Source organism: Ambystoma mexicanum, chromosome 1p (genome assembly GCF_040938575.1).
Source record: "Ambystoma mexicanum isolate Mex_15411 chromosome 1p, UKY_AmexF1_1, whole genome shotgun sequence".
Classification (NCBI taxonomy): domain Eukaryota; kingdom Metazoa; phylum Chordata; class Amphibia; order Caudata; family Ambystomatidae; genus Ambystoma; species Ambystoma mexicanum.
Window position 1 is genome coordinate 1112127407 of NC_090921.1, and position 20543 is coordinate 1112147949.

At 47.0% G+C, this 20543-nt stretch overlaps 1 protein-coding gene across 3 annotated transcripts in view; it reads right to left on the reverse strand.

Annotated features, from left to right (window-relative positions):
- LOC138448954 (zinc finger protein 773-like) overlaps positions 1-14060 on the reverse strand; it is a 205067-nt gene extending 191007 nt beyond the window's left edge. The window contains exon 1 of one of the 3 annotated variants that reach the window (XM_069604733.1): positions 13802-14060. In XM_069604733.1, the coding sequence (XP_069460834.1) occupies positions 13802-13825 (24 nt within the window). In that variant the 5' untranslated portion in view covers positions 13826-14060. The remainder of the gene's footprint in view (positions 1-13801) is intronic. The other 2 variants (XM_069604732.1, XM_069604734.1) reach the window with 2 other exon arrangements.
- Between the last annotated feature and the right edge of the window lie 6483 nt (positions 14061-20543).

A 20543-nucleotide genomic window follows, 5' to 3' on the forward strand; every position in this document is an offset into this window, starting at 1 on the left:
GAGAAAACATACATCGCTAGCTAGGAAGCATCTAGAGAAAGAGTTCGAGTGGTGCTCCCGCAGAGTTCAGGTAAGCGTTACACCTAGTTAGCACAATTCTCTACCTGCTGCGTCACCCACTACTATGCTTAGTGTCTTACTTTCTTTCCTCTTACATAAAGAATTCACAAAGCTAGCTAGATATTTCACAAAGTAGTGATAAAAAGTCCCATCCGTCTGTTCATCTACAGATCTACTGCAATAGCATACTGTGTATTTAGCCCCCAGAGCACGCTTTGTTCTATGATTATGATTGCATTATATATCAGCACCTGCGGGAGAGAGCTGGGCAATCCCGAGGCGGGAACACTTGCAGAATCGGCAAGTAGCCGTCTGCATTTCATGATGGGACTGCAGCGCCTCTGCCTAGCCTCACCCTGTGCTTGGTAGCAGAGCCCCAGGCAGAGTCTCCACTGGAGTGCCACACCGCAACCACCCTATCCACTCACTTGTGCATCTCCTGTCTCACCTTCAGGTCCTGGAAAATATTATTTCCAATTGCAGATGCATGTGTCATTTATTTTAAAGGGAAGCATGAATTGTGCATCTCCTGGTTCCCTTAAAAAAATAAAAAAAATCATCAGCACCACAGATGGCAACTCAGAGTGCTTAAAGCAATAAATACCGCTTTCATGGGCACACAGGGCTGGGATGCTGCACTTGGGCCTACCTGACTCAGGCTTCAGTACCGTTGGCCAGCCTGCACTGCCTTTCCCTGAAAATTGTATTTAATGCTATATTGAAAACCGTTGATATCAAGGACAGGCAAGGGCCATTTTGTCCACCTGCAGTTGATGATTACCTTGCCTGCCGCAGCACCATACTACTTAGCCTCAGGCTATTGTGAGGAGTCAGTAAACTGAGACTCACAACTAGGTTTAGTTTTCACAAAATGTGAAATTTTATTTTAAACAAAAATGGAATATAAACTCTAACTAAGGAAACACCTCCTAGCATACACAAAACGAACCCTTAAACTAAACAAGAGAAACATTCAAAATAATATATAAACAACATAAATAAAAAGGTTACTAAATAACCAGTGTCTTGGATGATTTCTGTTTGTCCTGGACAGATCTTGCCCCCCACCCACCAGAAATGTCAATTTCCTCCAAGAAAAAGAAAGTCTTAAATAAAGTCCAGAAAGGTTCAAAAGAAACAAAAGTTCACACAAACAAAAATCCACTGGTAATAAGTCCTTCTTCGGTTGATGAAAAGATCCCTTTCCAAGAAGACAAAGGGCTTCATGGCTACCCCCTTACCGCATTCCGGGTCTGGGTTCCCGAAATAGGGACTGACCGGGTCATTCCAAGCTTGGAGGACCCGGTAAGTCCCCATTCCGGGAACCATTCCCCATTCAAGCCCCCATAGGGCTCAATGGGAATGGGGATGGAGCTAATAACGATACCGCAATTTGCCAGGCGTTAGGGAAGGGACTTGCTTAGGGACCTCGGAATAGGGTGGTAAGGGATTACTGGCACCAGTGCCCTTACCGGTGCCGGTAATCCCTTGCCACCTACCTCGTAATGAGGCCCAAAGGCACCAATGCTATTCTTGGATAGCCTCCTTCCAAGAAAGAATGGGTAAACTTTAATACAAAAGTACTTCTTCCATTTAGCTACCACTCTTCTTCTTGCAACTTCTGCAGCGTCTTAATATAAAATTTTGTCAGGATGCTTCTTCTCAAGGTTTGCTCTCTCCATAGCTATTCCCTTCTGCTACTGATACTGTGAGAGTAGACTCCCTCGTCCCACAGTGTACTTCTGCTTCTACACAGGTGTAGGTGCTAAAGTGCTATCACATCAATATATAGTGAATACTTTTTGCAAAAACAACATTTATGCAAGAAAAAATGTTTCTTCTACAGACTGTTACTTTATAAAGATATAAATCATTTTAATAATTGGTTAAAAACCACATATTGTTCTATATAAAAATTGTGTGGGCTTTTTCATACATCACTCATACCTTTCATGACTATTCATACATACTGTGACTTGAGGATTTGACAATTTGAATTTTGTTTTGGCATATTAGTTGTTAATAATATACATGACATCAGAAAAAACATTTTGTTTTTCTATAAGTCGACATATGTTTCGGCCCTTTGTACTAGTACCGCCGTTGTCTGCGGTGGTCTAAGAAATTGTTATTGGGCCATCTTCAGGACAAAGATAATTTTTTTAGAAGCTGCACATCTTCACCTCTTTTTCTTTTCCATATGAAAAGCCAAATCTGTGGTCAAAATATTTTATTCTGGACCACGGAGCTAAAGTTGTAGAGTATCTTCTATTTTACCCCTTGTCAGGAGCCAATAGACTTCTTAGTGTGGGTGAATCTTCAGTATTCTCTACTTCTGTGGCGCTTGATGGATTGTAAACGCACGGTGGCTGTTTACATAGGTGGCATCGAAAGTAGTGCCTCTAGCGTTTATTCATGGCGAATGGTGTTTCAATTCCGATTACATCCGTTCGTCTATCGCTGAAAAGCTTAGCTGAGCATAACCAATTATTAAAATGATTTATATCTTTATAAAGTAACAGTCTGTAGAAGAAACATTTTTTCTTGCATAAATGTTGTTTTTGCAAAAAGTATTCACTATATATTGATGTGATAGCACTTTAGCACCTACACCTGTGTTGTCGAAAGACCTAAGAGAGAGGGGTAGTCAATCTGTCGCGTTTCCTTGTTTCTCAAGAATCTCCCTGTTTACAGACTAGACCCCCCGATAACAAAAAATTCGGGAGTACCCATTGGTATATTATTTCTTCTGCTTCTACTACAAAATAATAATGTTCTGACAAAAGTATTGACAACCACAGTTTTACTGCTGCTACTACAACTTACGCAACTTCAACAAGACTTCCCAGACCTCTACAGGTGGGCAAGGTACTCTTCCTTCTTGTATGGCAAGAAATGGCGTCACTTTGCCTTTCCTTTCTTTCTTGCAGCTACCAGAAGACTGCTTCTTCTTAGCTTGAACAGTCTCAGATCTACAGATTTAGAATTAGTTTCTTTAACAAGTACCCAGTACCCCAAAGCTGTATTGCCATTCTTCCAGCCTTGGGTAAACTTGTCACCCTTGTATCAGAGGACTCTGGGTTTTGACAGCTTCAACAACTTTATAACGATGAGGTGCAGTTCTTAATTCAGCTGGTTTCACTTTAAATGGGTTTGGTCTGCTGACTTGGGTAATACTTGTTCTTATCTTAGTTTCAGGAACTGCTACATTAGTTTTCAGTCTGTTACAAGCACTCAGTTTATCAATAGAAATGAAATTAGGTACACAAGATTTTGTTTAGATGATAAGCTGCCAATTTAAAGATGTGCGTTCCTTCTTTTCGATCAGCGTTATGCATCAAAAGAACTTGGGAAACACTTTCATATGTGCAACCTCTTCTTGATGTTTTACAAGATTGTAGGAGACACGCGACCGCTCGGCAACAGTTTATTCTTAACAAGTTTATTCTGGGTCTCTGGAATGCAAGATCCATATGCAATAAATCCTCCTCTGTACTTGATCTATTCCTAACGTTAAACTTGCACTTTCTTTGTATAACCGAGACCTGGATTTCATCTTTTGACACTACCACCTCTGCCTTTCTTTCCATTTCCTTCACTTCCTTCAGCCATACTCCCCGCTTCTCTGCTCGTAGCGGTGGAATTCTCTATTGCTCAAACTTCGTGCCCTCTCCCTCCATTTCTGGTCTTCCTTCTTTCTCTTCCTTCTCGTACATGGTCTTCTTGAAGCCATTCCCAATTTCGATTCTGCTCATCTACCGTCCTCCAGGCTCAATTGGCTCCTTCTGCTAAGACATTGATACCCTTCTTTCTTCTATCTTTCCCTCTCCTATTCCCCTTATACTTTTATACTGCATCTCACCCTCCGGTGTCCCACTTCCACTGCCCGAAGACTCCTTATCCAGGTGATTCTCCTGCACTGTTCCACCCCAAGGAACAGGATCCAAAAGCGGTGGCCGTATCCTGGCCACCTGGATGACAGACCCCCGGGGACTAGCGGGTGAGACACGTTCAGGTTTCTCACATCTGAGACATCAATAGGAGTAGTTGTGCCAGACCATACAGGAGATGCAGCTGCAGAGGGTGCTGGCCACCCACCGCCGATAATGACATCCCAGCCACCAGAGTGCAGAAGAGGCTCTACACCGCCATTCTGAGAGAACACCAGCTCTTCCCACACGCTCAAGAGCCATGGCAGCCCCAAGTGAACCAACAGCGTACCGCACCGCTCGAGCCTTGGCAATTCTGCCAAAGGTGTGTACAAGAAGGCCACATCTTCCGCATGTGCACAAACACACCAGATTATATCCAAGTTGCGACTAGGTTCCAGGCCTTCAACACACCAACACACGTGATGGCGGGAAATGCCAACGAGGACCAGAAAGCAGAGCACCTGAATCCTCAATACTACTATGCTCCAACCGTTTAGAGAGACACAACAGGTCTGCAACACCAGGCTAGCCGAAGGTTGCAGTGGCATCATCGATGAGCAAATCACCTGGGAACCAGCCTCCACACAGACCAGCTAATCCACCTTCGAGGAAGATCACTTGTAGTCAAACTACCAGCAAGCGCAGTACCCGAACATCATGGGCAATACCCGACGGGCTCGTAGGACCACCAGCCACTGTGACAATTGCCATCTCTGAACGACAGGTACAAGCGCTTCTGGATAGCAGTTTACAGGTGATTGTCGTTTATGAACCGATCTACAGAAAACACCTGGCGCATATCCCATTGGAGTCCTTGGCTGGACTGAACCTTCTCGGCGTTAACCAGCCTTGCGAATATCTGGGTTAGATCCAGGTCAGGCTGCAGTTTCAATTCGATGGAGCTGGGGGTCAGCACTCCTTTCAACACACTGGCCCTGGTCTGCAGCAGTAAGGGGGAAGAACCCGCAACACTGGTGGTGACTGGAACCAATTCCTCGATGTTCAACGCACTGGCAGCATTATGTCAGGAGATGGCTGGACCACGATATGCCAGCACATTGTCCATGCACCTCATGTCCCACAGGCCTACTTGCCGAGAGAGATCCGGTTCAGAGCTCCACCTGATGAACCCATTGGAGATGTTCACACTACCCGGTTCGGGCAGATCACAATCCTGGCACATGCCACTGTGATGGTTTTTGGCAGAGTGTGACAACCGGGAGCAACAACCAAAACGTCTGGTGAGACAAGCATCAGAGTGTGGGGAGCTCCCAGGTGGTTTACTGGTTCAGCGGATCCTGGTGACAACTGATGGAACGGACCTGAAGACCATCTAAGGTACTGTTCATTAATGGGACCAATAGGACCATCTGCGTACCAGGATGCACCATCATCGCATAGTTCCACCTGACCGCTTCTGTGGCCCCAGCGAGTGTTGTCACCAGCTCATCCAGAACACCATTGGATCTGAAGACCTTGGACTTCGGAGACTTCCCGATCTCAGAGAGGAACAAGGACCACATGAGGGAGCATCTCGCCCTGCACGTTGAGGCATTTTCCACAAGCCCCAGGGACATCGACAAGGCTCACGGAGTGGAACACCGGATCCGGGTGTCTGATGACACTCCCTTCAGGGAGGGCTCACAATGCCTGGACCCAGGGAACTTGGAGGATGTACGTTGCCATCTGGATGATATTGTGCAGTTAGGGATTATCCACGAGTCCAGGTGCCCCTACGCTTCTCCCATCATTTTTGGCCGGAAGAAAAACAGGGATGTCTGGATGTACATCGACTACCGTCGACTTAACACCTGCACTATTCCAGACCAGTACACCAAGCGCCCGGTGGACGAGCCTTTGGACTGCCTGGCTGGGAGTAAGTGGTGTTCGGTTCTGGACTAGCTGAGTGGCTACTACCAGATCCCGATGCATCCAATGGATCATGAGAAGATAGCTTTTATCTGTCGAGATTTTATCTGTCTGTTGAGATTTTATGAGTTCATCAGGATGCCTCAGGAGATCTCCGGTGCGCCAGCTACTTTCCAGCACCTCATGGAGAAGACCGTCAGCAACATGAACCTCCTTCCTGAAGATACTAGTGTACCTGGATGACATCATTGTGTTTTGGGAGGATCCTGAAAGAGCAAAACAGGAGGCTCATGAAGGTGCTGGATTGCCTGCATGAGCAAGGGATAAAGATTGGTGTCCACAAGTGCCAGTTTTTTCAGACAAGGAATACCGCCAACTCTGCAGATCATCTATATCATCCACGGGAGCCCTTTTGTGAGTGGTGGAATGACCGATGCCAGCAGGCCTTCGAGGAGCTCAAGTGGACCCTCACCGCAGCACCAGTCCTGGTATGCGGATCCAGAGTTGCCTTACATCCTGCACATTGATGCAAGTCTGGATGGATTGGGCTGTTCTTCACCAGGAGACCAACGGCAAGACGAGACTGGTCGCTTTCGCCAGCCAAGGCCTGCACGTGGCTCAGAACTACCCAGTATACAAGTTGGAATTTTTGGTATTGAAGTGGGCCGTTACAGAGAAGTTCCAGGATTACATCTACAGCACCATCTTCACAGTGAGGACGGACAACAACTCCCTTACGTATATGTTGAAGTTGGTGAAGCTGTATACTACCGGACACCAATGGCTCGCGCACTGTCCACATACAACTTCAGTCTACAATACAGACCTGGGCACATAAACATTGATGCCGATTCACTCTCTCAGAGGCCTCATGCTCAGCCGGATGATACAGTTGGATTCACCTCATGGAAGGAGTTGTCTTCAGCAGGCATCATAGCTATCTGCCAGGCTGCAAGTCAGCAGGAGCCAGACAGAGCCAGGAGCATGGATTGCTTGGGATCCTCAGCTGAGGCGGTACCCGCTGCAACAATATTGTACAATTTGACCGTATCCAAACGGTCACATGTACAAAAAGTCCTAAAAATGTTACCACCAAAGGTTCGAACACCAAAATTTTGAACCTTTGGTGGTAGCATTGTAGGTAAGTATTAAAACAAAAAAAGACTGCGGTGGCTGCGTGGGGGTCCCCTGCAATACATGAAAAAAACAACAACAAAAACGGGGCTGCGGATTGGAGTTGGAGGTTGGAGTTGGAGGTTGGAGACCAGTATGTCCTTTTTGAACTTCTTCCTACCAGACTTAGTAAGGATCGGATAGTCAACAGAGAAACAGTTGGGGAAGATAGGAGAAACGGAGAGAACCATGGAAGAGAAAACTGGGTGGGTGGGGGAACGGAGGAGGAGCGGAGGGGGGTGCAAGACGGATGAGACAGAGCAATGCAGGAACAGCAGGAAAGATGAAGCACAATCGCAGTCACTGGCAGAGTTAAATGAATATTAACAGGGCAGTTGAGAAACAGTGCAGCCCTAGGCAGGCTAAATGCAATATTAGTTACATGGCAGTTGAGAAACACAGTGTAGCCCTAGCAGGTTAAATGCAATATTAGTTACAGGGCAGTTGAGAACCACAGTGTAGCCCCAGGCAAGCTAAATGCAATATTAGTTACAGGGCAATTGAGAAACACAGTGTAGCCCTAGCAGGCTAAATGCAATATTAGTTACAGGGCAATTGAGAAACACAGTGTAGCCATAGCAGGCTAAATGCAATATTAGTAGCAGGGCAGTTGGAACCAGTAAAGGCAATGGGCACGGCAGGAAGTGAAGGGAGAGAGTGGCGGTCCAGGTGAAAAGGCAAAACGGAGGAAAAAGTCAGAGGGGAGAGAGATAGCACCAACCCACAAGACGTGCAGTGTCACAGACGTTCACGGTAGATTTGAGAGAATGCAGTGCCATATCGAGGCATCACCTGGTTTTGCCACAGAGGTTCAGCCGAGCTGTATTGTACGCACTCCACAAATAGCATGGACATCTTGGCAGTGACAGGACCTTCTAGTTGGTCTGCTTAAGGTTTTTCTGGCCCAGACTAGAGGCAAATGGCAGGTATTAGGATGTATACAATCTGCCCGTGAATGTTTTATTCATGGGCAGACTGGGTTGAAGACCAGTATGTCCTTTTTGAACTTCTTCCTACCAGACTTAGTAAGGATCGGATAGTCGACAAAGAAACAGTTGGAGAAGGTAGGAGAAACGGGGAGAACCATGGAAGAGAAGAGTGGGTGGGTGGGGGTACAGAGGAGGAGCGGAGGGTGGGTGCAAGACGTATGAGACAGAACAATGAAGAAACAGCAGGAAAGATGTAGCACAATCGCAGTCACTGGGCAAAGTTAAATGAATATTAACAGGGCAGCTGAGAAACACAGTGTATCCGTAGGCAGGCAAAATGCAATATTAGTTACTGTGCAGTTGGCAAACACAGTGTAGCCCTAGGCCGGCTAAATGCAATATTAGTTACAAGGCAATTAAGAAACATAGTGTAGCCCTAGCAGGCTAATTGCAATATTAGTTACAGGGCAGTTGAGAAACACAGTGTAGCTGTCATGCGCAGCAACATTACCCCCATGTGCTACATCCATGCCCCCAGACACAAAAACATCTGCGCCCCCATTGGCCTCCCGATATCACCCTCCATTCCATTTAGCCATTCCACCAGATACCCCAAGGTATCTACAACACGCAGCAGTAGCACTCTACCTGCGGTACGAGGCCGCGTGTACAGTTTCTGTCCCGAGGCAGAGGCGGCTTACGTTCTTATTGGGTTCCTCGTCTACACTGGCAGTTACTGTGGAGATTAAGGTCAGTTAGACTCAGGCTGTCACGTCGACTTCCTGGTCATGTGACGTTCTCCCGATCAAGTGATCTCGCTTCCGCTCACGTGATCAGGAGGCATTCAACATAAAAACCCCGACAGCTTAAGCGCTCGCTGCTTCACAGCTGTTCTTGCAACTCTGTTCAGCACTACATCTTCAAGACTTTCACGGCTTCAAGACCACGGCTTACGGACTTCGGACTGCTACTAGGTTGCTCCTTGGCTTTGTCGCATTGCTACATGTTTACCTGGATTTCCGACCCTCGGATGATTACGGCTTACGGACTTCGGACTGCTACTAGGTTGCTCCCTGGCAATGTCGCATTGCTACACGTTTACCTGGATTTTTGACCCTCGGATTGCTTCACGGATTTGCTCTCGTTTCACCCTTGGACTCCTACTTGTTAACCCACGCATTCATCAGACTCCAGGTTCTCATTGGGTGTTACGAACCTCCAAGAACTAATCAGGTGTGTGTAGTGGTACTTACCATTCTACAGTCCGGCTACAGTCACTGTTCACGCGCCCTCCCTGCATAAACAGGCCCCGGTCATCAAGGTACTTCCCCCTAGGTTTAGGTAAGCACCTTTCTTGTTATTACACACTCTGTTGATATTGTACTGTGCCTGTTTGGGCTAATTCCTTGTTTCCTTCCAGCAGCCTTGGGGTTCTCAGCGGTGTGTGCTTCCTGTGATCCAACATCCACACCTGTGGCCTCAAGGATCGCACAGAAAGTGTATATACTTCTCTCTGTGTGGAACTTGTGGACAGAGGCCCTTATATTCTTCACGACACATCAAGACTTGACAGTAGCCCTAGGCAAGCTAAATGCAATATTAGTTACAGGGCAGTTGAGAAACACAGTGTAGCCCTAGCAGGCTAAATGCAATATTAGTTGCAGGGCAGTTGACAAAGTGTAGCCCTAGGCAGGCTAAATGCAAAATTAGTTACAGGGCAGTTAACAAACGGAGCACATAATTCATGGATTATTTGCGCCGAAAAAAAAAAAACGGGATTTGTGCGCCATTCTGCCCGCAAATCCCCATTTGTGAAACAGGGATTTGGCGGCAGAATGGCGCACAAAGCCCGTTTTTCGGCGCACATAATTCCATGAATCAGCCAGACAGTGTGGCCCTAGCCCCTAGCAGGCTAAATGCAATATTAGTTGCAGGGCAGTTGGAACCGGTATAGGCAATGGGCATGGCAGGAGGTGAAGGGCCAGAGTGGCAGACCAGGTGAGAAGGCAAGACGGAGGAAAAAGTTAGAGGGGAGAGAGATAGCACCAACCCACAAGACGTGCAGTGTCACGGATGTTCACAGTAGGTTTGCGAGAATGCAGTGCCATATCGAGGCATCACCTGGGTTTGTCACAGGGGTTCCGCTGAGCTGTATTGTATGCACTCCACAACCAGCATGGACATCTTGGCAGTAAAAGGACCTTCTAATTGGTCTGCTTAAGGTTTTTCTGGCCCAGACTAGAGGCAGATGGCAGGTATTAGGATGTATACGATCTTCCCATGACTGTTTTGTGCGCAGGAGGACTGGGTTGGCAAACTGCTCGGGCCCCTCTTTTGACCGTTCATTGAAAACTGGGGCTCGAGCAATTTTTGTCCCCAGCCTCCATTGTTAAGGAAGCGGGGGACACCCCCACAACTCCTGTTTCTCATGTTTATGTAAGAAGGTCAAAATGAAAAAAGTTAAAAAGTAACACCTATAATTATGTCAAAAAGACCTAACAACCAAAAGTAAACAACCAAATTGGGTAATTTCGAGTATTGGCCAGACCTGAGTCAGGTGTGCCACCAACAGAACCGCGGCTCGTCCTGCAGCCTATCTTCATCATCTGCAGAGTTCTGTGCCCATGAACCACGGCTGCATCGATTTCCTCAAACTGGAGATGGACAAGCGAGGAGTGTAGAACATCCTGGAGGTGACAGGTTCACACAATACGCACATGCATTTCCCACCAAAGATCGGTGTGCCACCACTATTGCCCACGTGTTGTGGGAAAAATACTTTGTACACTACTGCTAGCCGACCAGGATTCATTCCATCCAGGGATCAGATTTTGAATCGACACTCATCAAGCAGATGCTTAATCTGGTTGGCATCAAAAAGACCCATGTAACTCCATATCATCCTCAGGGGGATGCCCAAGTGGGGCGGTTTAATCAAACCCTCTTGGCAATGCTGGGAACCCTGAGGCCAGAGATGAACAGATCGAGTCAGCATGTGGCCACCCTAATCCATGCATACAACTGTACGAACAATGATGCCACCAGGTTTACACCATATTTCTTGATGTTTGAACAGACACCTAGTTGCCTGTAAACCTGTGTTTTGGAGTGTCCACAGAGGGAACAAGCAGCATGAACTGTGCCAGCTATGTAAAACAGTTCAAGTGTCAACTGGAGAAATCAAATCAGCTCGCCCAAGCTGCCGCGGAGAAGACAGCAGAAGGAAACAAATCCAGCTACGTTGCCAAGGTCCGGTGTCATGCACTTCAAACTGGCGATTATGTGTTGATCCACAGTCTGGGAAAGAGAGGAGGCAACAAGCTAGGTGACAAGTGGGAGTCTCAGCCTTTCATCATAGAGCATCAGCTGGGAGAGCTCCCATTCTACCGATTGCGAGAGGAAGGACAGCCAAGGAATATCAATACTTTGCACCAGAACCACCTTCTGCCAGTCGGGATGAGGTTGAGCTGGCACTGGAGGTGACAGAGGAGGAAACCAGCAAAGGGGCTGGTAACAAGACACCAGAGACTCCACGCTGAACGGCCAGAAGAAGATCCTTCGAAGGCTCAATCCCCGGAAGCTTCTCCAGCTACCAAGGCTGAGAGACCATCAGAAGGCCAGCTGGAAGCCAGTGACGACGCTGACCCTGAAGGTACTCTGTTTGGCGTCTACGCATACCAATGGTTACAGAAGACACTAGTGTGGGTCCCCCACAGATGCAGCTCCCACTCCAGGGGAACCCAAACCCCATCCTTAGAATGTTCCTATTGAGTCCAATCCCGATCCTGCTCCACTCAACCTTACTACAGTGGACATGGCAGAATTGGATCCCCTTCACGAGAGCCATGCTGGGGACCAGAGAGTTAAAGTAACGCGTACCCACACGAGGGTACCTTTTAATCTTTAAAAGAAAACAATCGTTAGCGGGGCGAGAGGAGGGCTGTGAGCTTAACAGTGAAAACCCTTCAAGAGGGTTGATTGGCGTGCCTCCCCTGTGCCCTTACACCGCCGCTGCCCGGGCCCTGTAAGTGCTCCACAGACAGGCAGGGGAGCCCAAAGAGCACTGCCACCACCCAGATGGCCATCAAACACTGCCGGGCTCTGGCAAATTAATTTTTTTAAAGAAACTATTAAAACCCTGCTGGTGTATTGGAAGAGGAAAAATGAACAAACAACAACTAACAAGAACCACACACCAACATTCCTTTGTCCACCTTTGTCTTTCCTTTTGTGCACCAGTTATTTAAGCTTGCGTCTTTTTCCCTTACGGGTATTTGGGGATTGTGCCCTAACCTCCTGATTTTTGCCACCTTCATAGCAGGGTTCACGGGGGTGATCTTGAACCCAGGAGAGTAGGGTTTGGAGACAGGTAAGAGGCGGGTCAAGTTATAAGGCATACAATATATATTGTCTGGCCTCCTACACCTGTCTCCCAATAAAGTACCTAATACATCAACCAGCTACAGAATACCTTCCTACCCACTTCATCCACTTTTGACAGATACAATACAATCTGTTTCATACATCAAACGTAAGTGAGAAATGTAGGCCTGTCCCTGAAGCCTGGTGGGTATTTGTTTCATGCATCTGCTTTGCAAAATAAAAGGATCCAGCATCACTCTAATTTCCAAATCTATATCTGTTCTTGAAGAACATATGTGCCTGCTGAATGTACCCCTCACAGCAACAAAGAAGTTACATAAGCAAGCATTTACAAAGCCAATGGTTTTGGCTTTTGTTTAGGCACAGGATAGGCATTTGCCTGGTACTACCTGCCCATAATATGGCAACAGCTGGCAAATGGTGGCAGTGCATGGGATATATCACACCCCACCCTCTTTTCTTGCAGAGTCACGTGAGCACCCGGAGACCGCCCCTGGGTGGTAGGCAACGCAGTATAAATCAACATAACACATCATACAGAGTAATTGGCAAATGCCTATCTAATCATGTAAACAAGACAAAACTCTTGGCGTTGCCAATGCTTGCTTTTAACAGGCCTTACGTGCAAGGAACAGATGCAAGGCCACACATGTTGGTGGGGAATTAAGTGCCAGAATGCACACTTGGTTAAAAACATTTTTATTACACCAGGAGCTTAGTTAGACAGGCAACTAGGACATTAGTTCTTAGAAGACTGCATGAAAATACCATGTGCAAGTCCCATGTAGCACAACGTTCTATGTTAGCATATTGAAGCTAGTTCAAAGAGATCCCAGGAAGGTGCATTTTTGGGCGATGACGGGCAGGTAATTAGTGGGAATGGCCATAGGATTAACAAGGAGGTAAATACCAAACAACACCCATAGGTGGTCCGTCCCTCCAAACATCCCATCTCCCTCCTTCCTGCACTCCAAGAATAGCTTCAGGAACACTCTTTTTTTTCCATTTTGCTGTTATTGAAACTTGTTATAACTACAATTAATTGGATTTAAACAACTACAATAACAGTACAATAAAAAGGAACGTTCCATATAAAGGACGTGAAATAGAACGAACTTCTCGTCGCACCGTTTGTCTGATTGGCGTTGTGGACAGACTGAACTACAAGACTGTAGCCACACATACACGACGTGACCTATAAAAAACCGAAAACGAATGCAACCTTGCTACTTTTCGCTACTGGGGGATAGGAAATACGAACAGGGCAGCAATCAGGATCGAGGTCTCTGGTCGTATGTGCCACTCCCACAGAGTAATACAGATGCTGCGGAAAAAATACCAAACACGGCATCTGCATGAGAATCAGAGTGATGCGTACAGTGTGGACATTGCAAATTGCATGCATGAATAACATAAAGTCTGTTTTTAAGTTAACGCCTTTGGGACATCACTCACCTTCATTGACTCCTCCTGGGCCATGTTTCTTTCTGAATCTAACTGTGTTTTCCAGGTTAAATGACAGAATGTGTAATTCAAGTAGGCAACTGGTGAATTGCGGCATATAGATTTTTAGCAGCGTATTCCCTTTGAACAGATCTGGTATATTTTGGTGCAGTCGGAGTGAATTCAGTCAACACACATGCGTGAAAGACGAGACACTACTCATCAAAACATGCTCCGTTACAACCAGACTTCTACAGAACGTGCTAATTTTCACAATTCAGAGACAGACACGTAAACAACCTCCTGCTTAGAAATAGAAAACAGACTAGAATGGACATTAGTCAGAATGAAACCTACAGGGGGAAAATGAACTATAATATGTTGACATAATGTCTACTTGTTAGCAGCTCAAAAACAAAGGAATTACTAACACTTTAAAAAGTAATGCTCTAATTCCTTACTTGTGTTCTTCATTACTCCAAGTCCTACTCTTCCTCGTCCCAGTACTTACTTGAGAGTCACCTGGGCTCCACTAAGGTACCCTTTTGCTAGTTCCATTCTTTGCGCCTCCTTCATTCAGGGCTTATAGTGGCCTTGCACCCAACGCGTCAACTGCCTTGACAGGCCCATTCCATTCAAACCCAGTCGGGAGGGAGAGGCAGGGTGCAAGTACTGTGATGGGAGTATGACTGGGAGTAATGAAGATTACTGGTAATCCCAAACTCAGATCTTTTGAACACAAATGTATTGTTCTCTCCTGGGAGTGTATATCTGCCTTTTCACACGCTGGACAGGACCGCACATCCTCAGGCTCTTCGGTGGTAAATCCTGTGTAGGCTGTATCCTCGTAGTCAGGTCAATGGTTGAGGCTTTTCTCTGAGTCCATTGTTGAGTATTATGTTGGCATTGTATTAGCGCGTAGCATCGGCGCAGCATCATACATGCCAACATTCAGACACAGCTGTGAGGGAGATTTCCACAATGAAATCGGGAGACCAACATTTCCCCATAGGCTTGCATTGGGGCGACAGCTATTTCAGGCGGGAGACAGTGAAAACTAGCCCGATTTTTCACTGAAAAATCAGGAGTCTCCCGCCTAAATCGGGAGGGTTGGCATGTATGCAGCATGCATACATATATGTCCGAAATCAAATGATTCAAATGAAGCAGGAGACAATGATGGTACGTCTGAATGCAGCTTTATTCAGGCGCGAACTAAACTCCTGGCGGTAACCCTGCCTCCTTAATCATGTGGGTCGCAGCCCACTCATTAACTGTAATGAACAGAGGACTGTTCCTCTTAGTAAATAACAACAATGAAGGTAGGACATTACATCTCCCCCTCACTAAACAAAACATGACAATGTTAATTGAGTTCCTCAATCCACCTGGCGGGCCTTCTGATGACCCTCTTAGATGGGTTACGTGTTGGTGGGGACAGTCTCGAGATTGCTCCACCACTGTCGCTGTCATCGGCGTCTCCATAGCTCCCAACCTTTTTTGTCACCAAGGCGGGTGAAAACACCAGATTTTCTTTTTGGCGGGTGAGAGGCCCATAGAAGTGAATGGGCGTATGAGGGACTTGGCGGGTGATTCACCTGCTTTCAAGGCGGGTGACACCCGCCAAAAGCGGGTGAGTTGAGAGCTATGGCGTCTCTCTCTTCTTCACAGTATTCCGAATCTATGTCTGAAGAATCATCCATCAGTGTTCTTGTGATGGTGGCACTGGTGTCGGTGCCTGTAAATGTCCTGCAGAAGGATGAATTTCTGGTAATGGTGCCTTGGGGGCTTGCTGCAGTTATCATAGAGCCTTGAATGTGAGTTACGGTCATTGGATCCGGTTTGAAAGCAGGTGTGTCCTTCGTGACTTGATTTTGTCTTACCAGGACTTGGTCCCCTATCTGGATTGAGCTTGGTCTTGCTTGTCTCTTGGTGTCAGCATATTCTTTCATCCTGGCTTTGCTCTCTCGATCTTTGTTTCTGGCGTCCTCCACCTGGGTGGCGTCAGTCTTGGCTCGTAGATTGTGCGGGAGCCTTGTTCCTATAACACGTCCAAACATTAGCATTGATGGACATTCACCTGTCGAGCTGTGAGGCGTGTTTCGGTATTCCCGTAATAGATTGCAAATGGCTTGCATGAACGAGCCGTTTGTGATGGGGCATATTTGAAGGGTGCTTTTGAGATTTCCCATAAATCGTTCCACCATTCCGTTTGCTTGTGGCCATAACGGTGTAACTTTGTGATGCTGGAAACCTAGGTGTTCAGCGAACATGGCAAAGTCGTGCCCACTGAACGGAGGCCCATTTTTCCGATTTGACTCTGGAAGGAATGCCATAGTTGGCAAATGTCTAATCCAAGGCTGGTATGACGGCCTGAGCACTGGTGGAGTGGATCAGATGTACTTCTGGGAATCGTTGATGATTACTAGCGTGTATTTGCCATTGGCTAATGGCCCAAACATGTCAACCGCTACTTCGTCCCACACTTGCAGCAGCATTTCAGATGGTCGGATGGGCTCAGGGAACGTGCGCGGAGAAACTGCCTGGCATGGTAGGCATTTCCTTAGTAGCTGTTCCACTCGTTCATCTATGGATGGGAACCCCACCTTGGTCCTTAATTGCCGTTTGGTTGATACGATGCCTCTGTGCCCGGCATGTGCAATATCTAACACTTGGTCTTGCAGTGCTGCAGGAATTACGAGTCTGTTTTCCTACAGTAGCAGGCCCTCGGGTGATGTGGACAGGGTGTTGCGGACGAGCTTGAATGTGCGAAAGTGTTGTTCCTCCTCAGCAGACATGAATGGCATTCCTCTCTGCTTGTACTGCCACTGATTTGAGCGTAGACACATTTGTACCCCCTGAATTATATTTGTCTTTTCTTGTCTCTTCTAGCAATTGAACTGTAGTTATGGATTTGGGTAGTGCACTGCTGACCAGGTAGCGTAGGTATTGGTTTGCTTTGTGTGATTGCTGCTCATCATGAGCTGGGAGTGGGTATCTTGAAAGAAAGTCTGCTGGATTGTTGTCCTTGCGTGGATGGTGAATTATTTTGAAAGCATACTCTTGTAGCCTCAGGCCCCACCTGGCAATGCGAGACAGCATTTTTGCTGTTGGTTTGCCATAAATCATGGTAAGAGCCTGGTGGTCTGTGATTATGGTGAACGGTCGCCCGTACAAGAATAAATGGTAATGTTTGCACGCCAAGACTACTGCCATGCTTTCTTTTTCGGGTTGAGAGTATGCGCATTCCGTGGTGGACAGACTGCGGCTTGCGTATGCCACGATTTTTCTTGGGGAGTCTGGGGATCCTCTGCGCTTGGATTGCGCTAGGATCGCTCCTAACCCCACAGAGCTGGCGTCTACCGTGAGTTCCGTGTCAAGGTCGGGGTCGTAGTATGCCATACATGATGCAGTGGCGATCCGTTTTTTGATTTCTTGGAAGACTTCTTCACATGCGGGTGACCATTGGAATTCCTAATGTTTTCCTGTGAGGAGTCGCAGGGGTGTACTCACAGACACGAAATCTTGAATATATTGTGTGCAGTAGCTCGCCATGCCAAGGAACAAAACATACTGCTGAGACTGACGTGGGTGTGGGCGTTTCTACCAACGCTTGTACCTTTTCAGGGTCGGGTTGCAGTCCATCTTTCGAGAAAATATGTCCAAAGAATTTGAGAGTGAATTTGCTGATCTCACATTTATCGGAGTTGAGTGTGAGGTGGGCGTTTTCCAAAGCAATGCAGGCTCTTTGCAGGGTGTCAACATGGCTGTCTTGCGTGGTGCCGAATATTAAGATGTCGTCGGAATAGTTTAAGCAGTTGGGGATGTGTTTTATCACCTGATTTATTTCATTCTGAAATATTTCTGCAGCTGAAGATACCCCGAAGCTGAGCCTTTTATATCTGAATAGACCAAGATGCATTGAGAAGATGGTGATATATCTTGAGACAGGGTGTAACTCCAGCTGGTGGTATCCTTTGTTCAAGTCTAATTTTGAGAACACTTTGGGTCTGTGAAGTAAATGCATCATATCAGTCATTCTTGGGGCGAGGTGTCGTTCTCGCTCTATGGCCACATTTGGGGCCCTCATGTCAACGCATATGCGAATGCTGTCCTTGTTGTCTTTCTTGGGTACTGGTACAATGGGAGACACCCATGGAGTTGGCCCTGACGCTGGCTCTATTATTTCTTGCTGTAATAGTGACTGGATTTCATCTTCCACATGTTTCTGTATGTTGAGGGGTATGCCTCGGTAATGCTGTGCCGTTGGGGGTATTTGTGGATTGATATGTAGTTTGACTTGTTTGTCCTTTAGTTTCCCCAGAACTGTGAAAAGAGCGTGGAATATTTGCTGCATCATGTCTTTTGGACTGGTGGTATAAGCTGACATTATTTTATACATTATTTGAATGACTCCCATCTGAATTGCAGACTTGAAACTTAGGATGCTGCCCCCGGGCACTTCCCCTTTAATAACATATAACTTGATCTTCTGACTCTTGTCCTTGCATTGACAATGCGCCGTAAACATGCCTTGGCAGTGCAGTTGCTTATTCGAGCCATATGGATATATCAATGTGTCTGCTTCTTTCAATGTCTTCTTGTAGTAGAGTAGTTTATACGTTTCGTCATTTATGACATTGACGGTTGCTCCCGTGTCAATTAGGAATTCTTTGTTCTGCCCATTTATTTGTAGCAGTAGGGTGGGGCTGTATTCTGCTGCTATGCTCTTTCCGATGGCATGTACGTATCCCCTTTTCTGGTCCCCTCTTGGTGAGGACGGATGTGACTCACGTTTCCTGCGTGGCGAGTCATCTAAATATCTAATCTTTTGCCTGGAATGACGTCTTTGTGATTCGTGCCTAGTGCTGGTGCAACTCGAGTAATCTCTTCTTTCTTCCTGCTTTCTCTCCTCATGTGGTTGGTCACGTGGTGCACTTTGTGACTGGTGTCTGGAGGCCGCGGGCGAGTGCCTCACGCAGGATCTTGAGCTTTCCCGCCTTGGGTTGCGGTCTTGTCTCCATGTGTCTCTGTTGGGTTCTGTCGGTTGGAAGAAATTAATATTTCTGCACACTGACTGAAAATTATTCTTGCCTCTGCATTTGTCACAGTTGTGGCCAATAGCAGGGCACGGCCCGAAATGTGGAAAACTGAAACCACACCTGTAGCATTTCTTCTGTTCCGCGAGAGCGGGGTCTCTGGTTGTTCTGATGGGGCATACTGATGCAGTGGAAGCTGACTGCTTGATCTTGATGTTGCGTAAGGATTCCATCTGTAGTGTGAGAGCTGTGTCAGCCTGTGCAAGTTGTAATATTTCCTCTAGTGTTCTGCTTTTCTGAAGTAGCTTCTTTCTAAACTCGTGCGATGCACAGCCGGCTATGGTTTGAGATTTAAGCGTTTCGTCTGTTGAATATCTGTCAAAGTCACAATTTTTCGCTCTTTTTCTTAACCTCATTACAAAATTGTCCACATTTTCACCACTTTCTTGCGTTGATGTGTGGAAAATGTGTCGTTCATTGTCAACGTTTCGCAGCGGTGCGAAATAGGCATTTAGTGCATCTATAATTCGTTGAAAAGTGTCGGTATTGGATTCAGACATTTCAAACACAATGTCACGCACTACTGGTCCCAGAGAATGTAGCAGGATGCCTCTTAGTCGGCGCTCCTCCCTTACCCCTGATGCATCTATGTAGATGTGCAGTTTCTTGAGCCATCTAGCCCACCTGGGGGCAAGGCTGCTGGTGTCAGCCATGTCAAATGGCTGCAGGGCTTGTAGTTGTAATGATTCAGACCCACTGGGCCTCATTACACGGATGGCGGTAGGGATTTACCGGTACCGGTAAAATACCGGTACCGGTAAATCCTTACCGCCTTACTATGAGGTCCCTTTGCGGGTTGGGGGATTTAACGCCTGCTTTTTGCAGGCGTTAAAATCCAACCCGCTAAGGGACCTCAGAGCTAATTACGGCACCGCAAAATTGCGGTACCGTAATTAGCGCCTTCCCCATTCCCATAGAGCCCTATGGGGCAGAAATGGGAATGGGGAAGGGCAATAGTGGAAGGGGGATTTACCGCCCCTCCAACCTTGGAATGGGGCGGTAAATCCCCTTTCCGCCAAGGCGGTGCCGGTATTTTACCGGCATGAGCCATGGCGCTAATAGCGCCAAGGCTCACCACCTACCGTGTAATGAGGCCCACTGTCTTCTTTATGCAAGGCTTGGCGGGGTGTGGAGCTGGCGGGGGGCTTAAAATTCCACTGTCTGTGTTGTCTTCAGACATAATTGGGCTTTCCTTGAGGGTGGTAGTGCTTTGCTGATGGAACTGGGGCTTTTGATCCAGTCAAATGCTGCTGGGTTAATCGTTATGGTGCATGCTTTATGTGGAGCGTGTTAAGTAGCTGGCAATGCCTTCAGGCCTTGACAAGTCTCTGTTTTTTCTTTACGGCATGCGCATATGAATGTGCCCTTCCACTGTGTGTAATACGCGACGCGCGTAACACGTGCTGGTAACTGAGCGTTCTGTGCGGAATGCTGCAATCTGCACTCGTGTGCTGACAAGTCCTTACTTGTGGTTTGTTTTCCTGCCACATGTGTTCCGAGCAGCTCAGGTGCTTAAATCTGGGCATTTGATTGCTGGCACTGTGTCGCAGCGGCTGGGCTCACCTCCGGACCTCGGCACCGCTTTATAGAAACCTCGTCGCCATTGTTGAGTATTATGTTGGCATTGTATTAGCGCGTAGCATCGGCGCAGCATG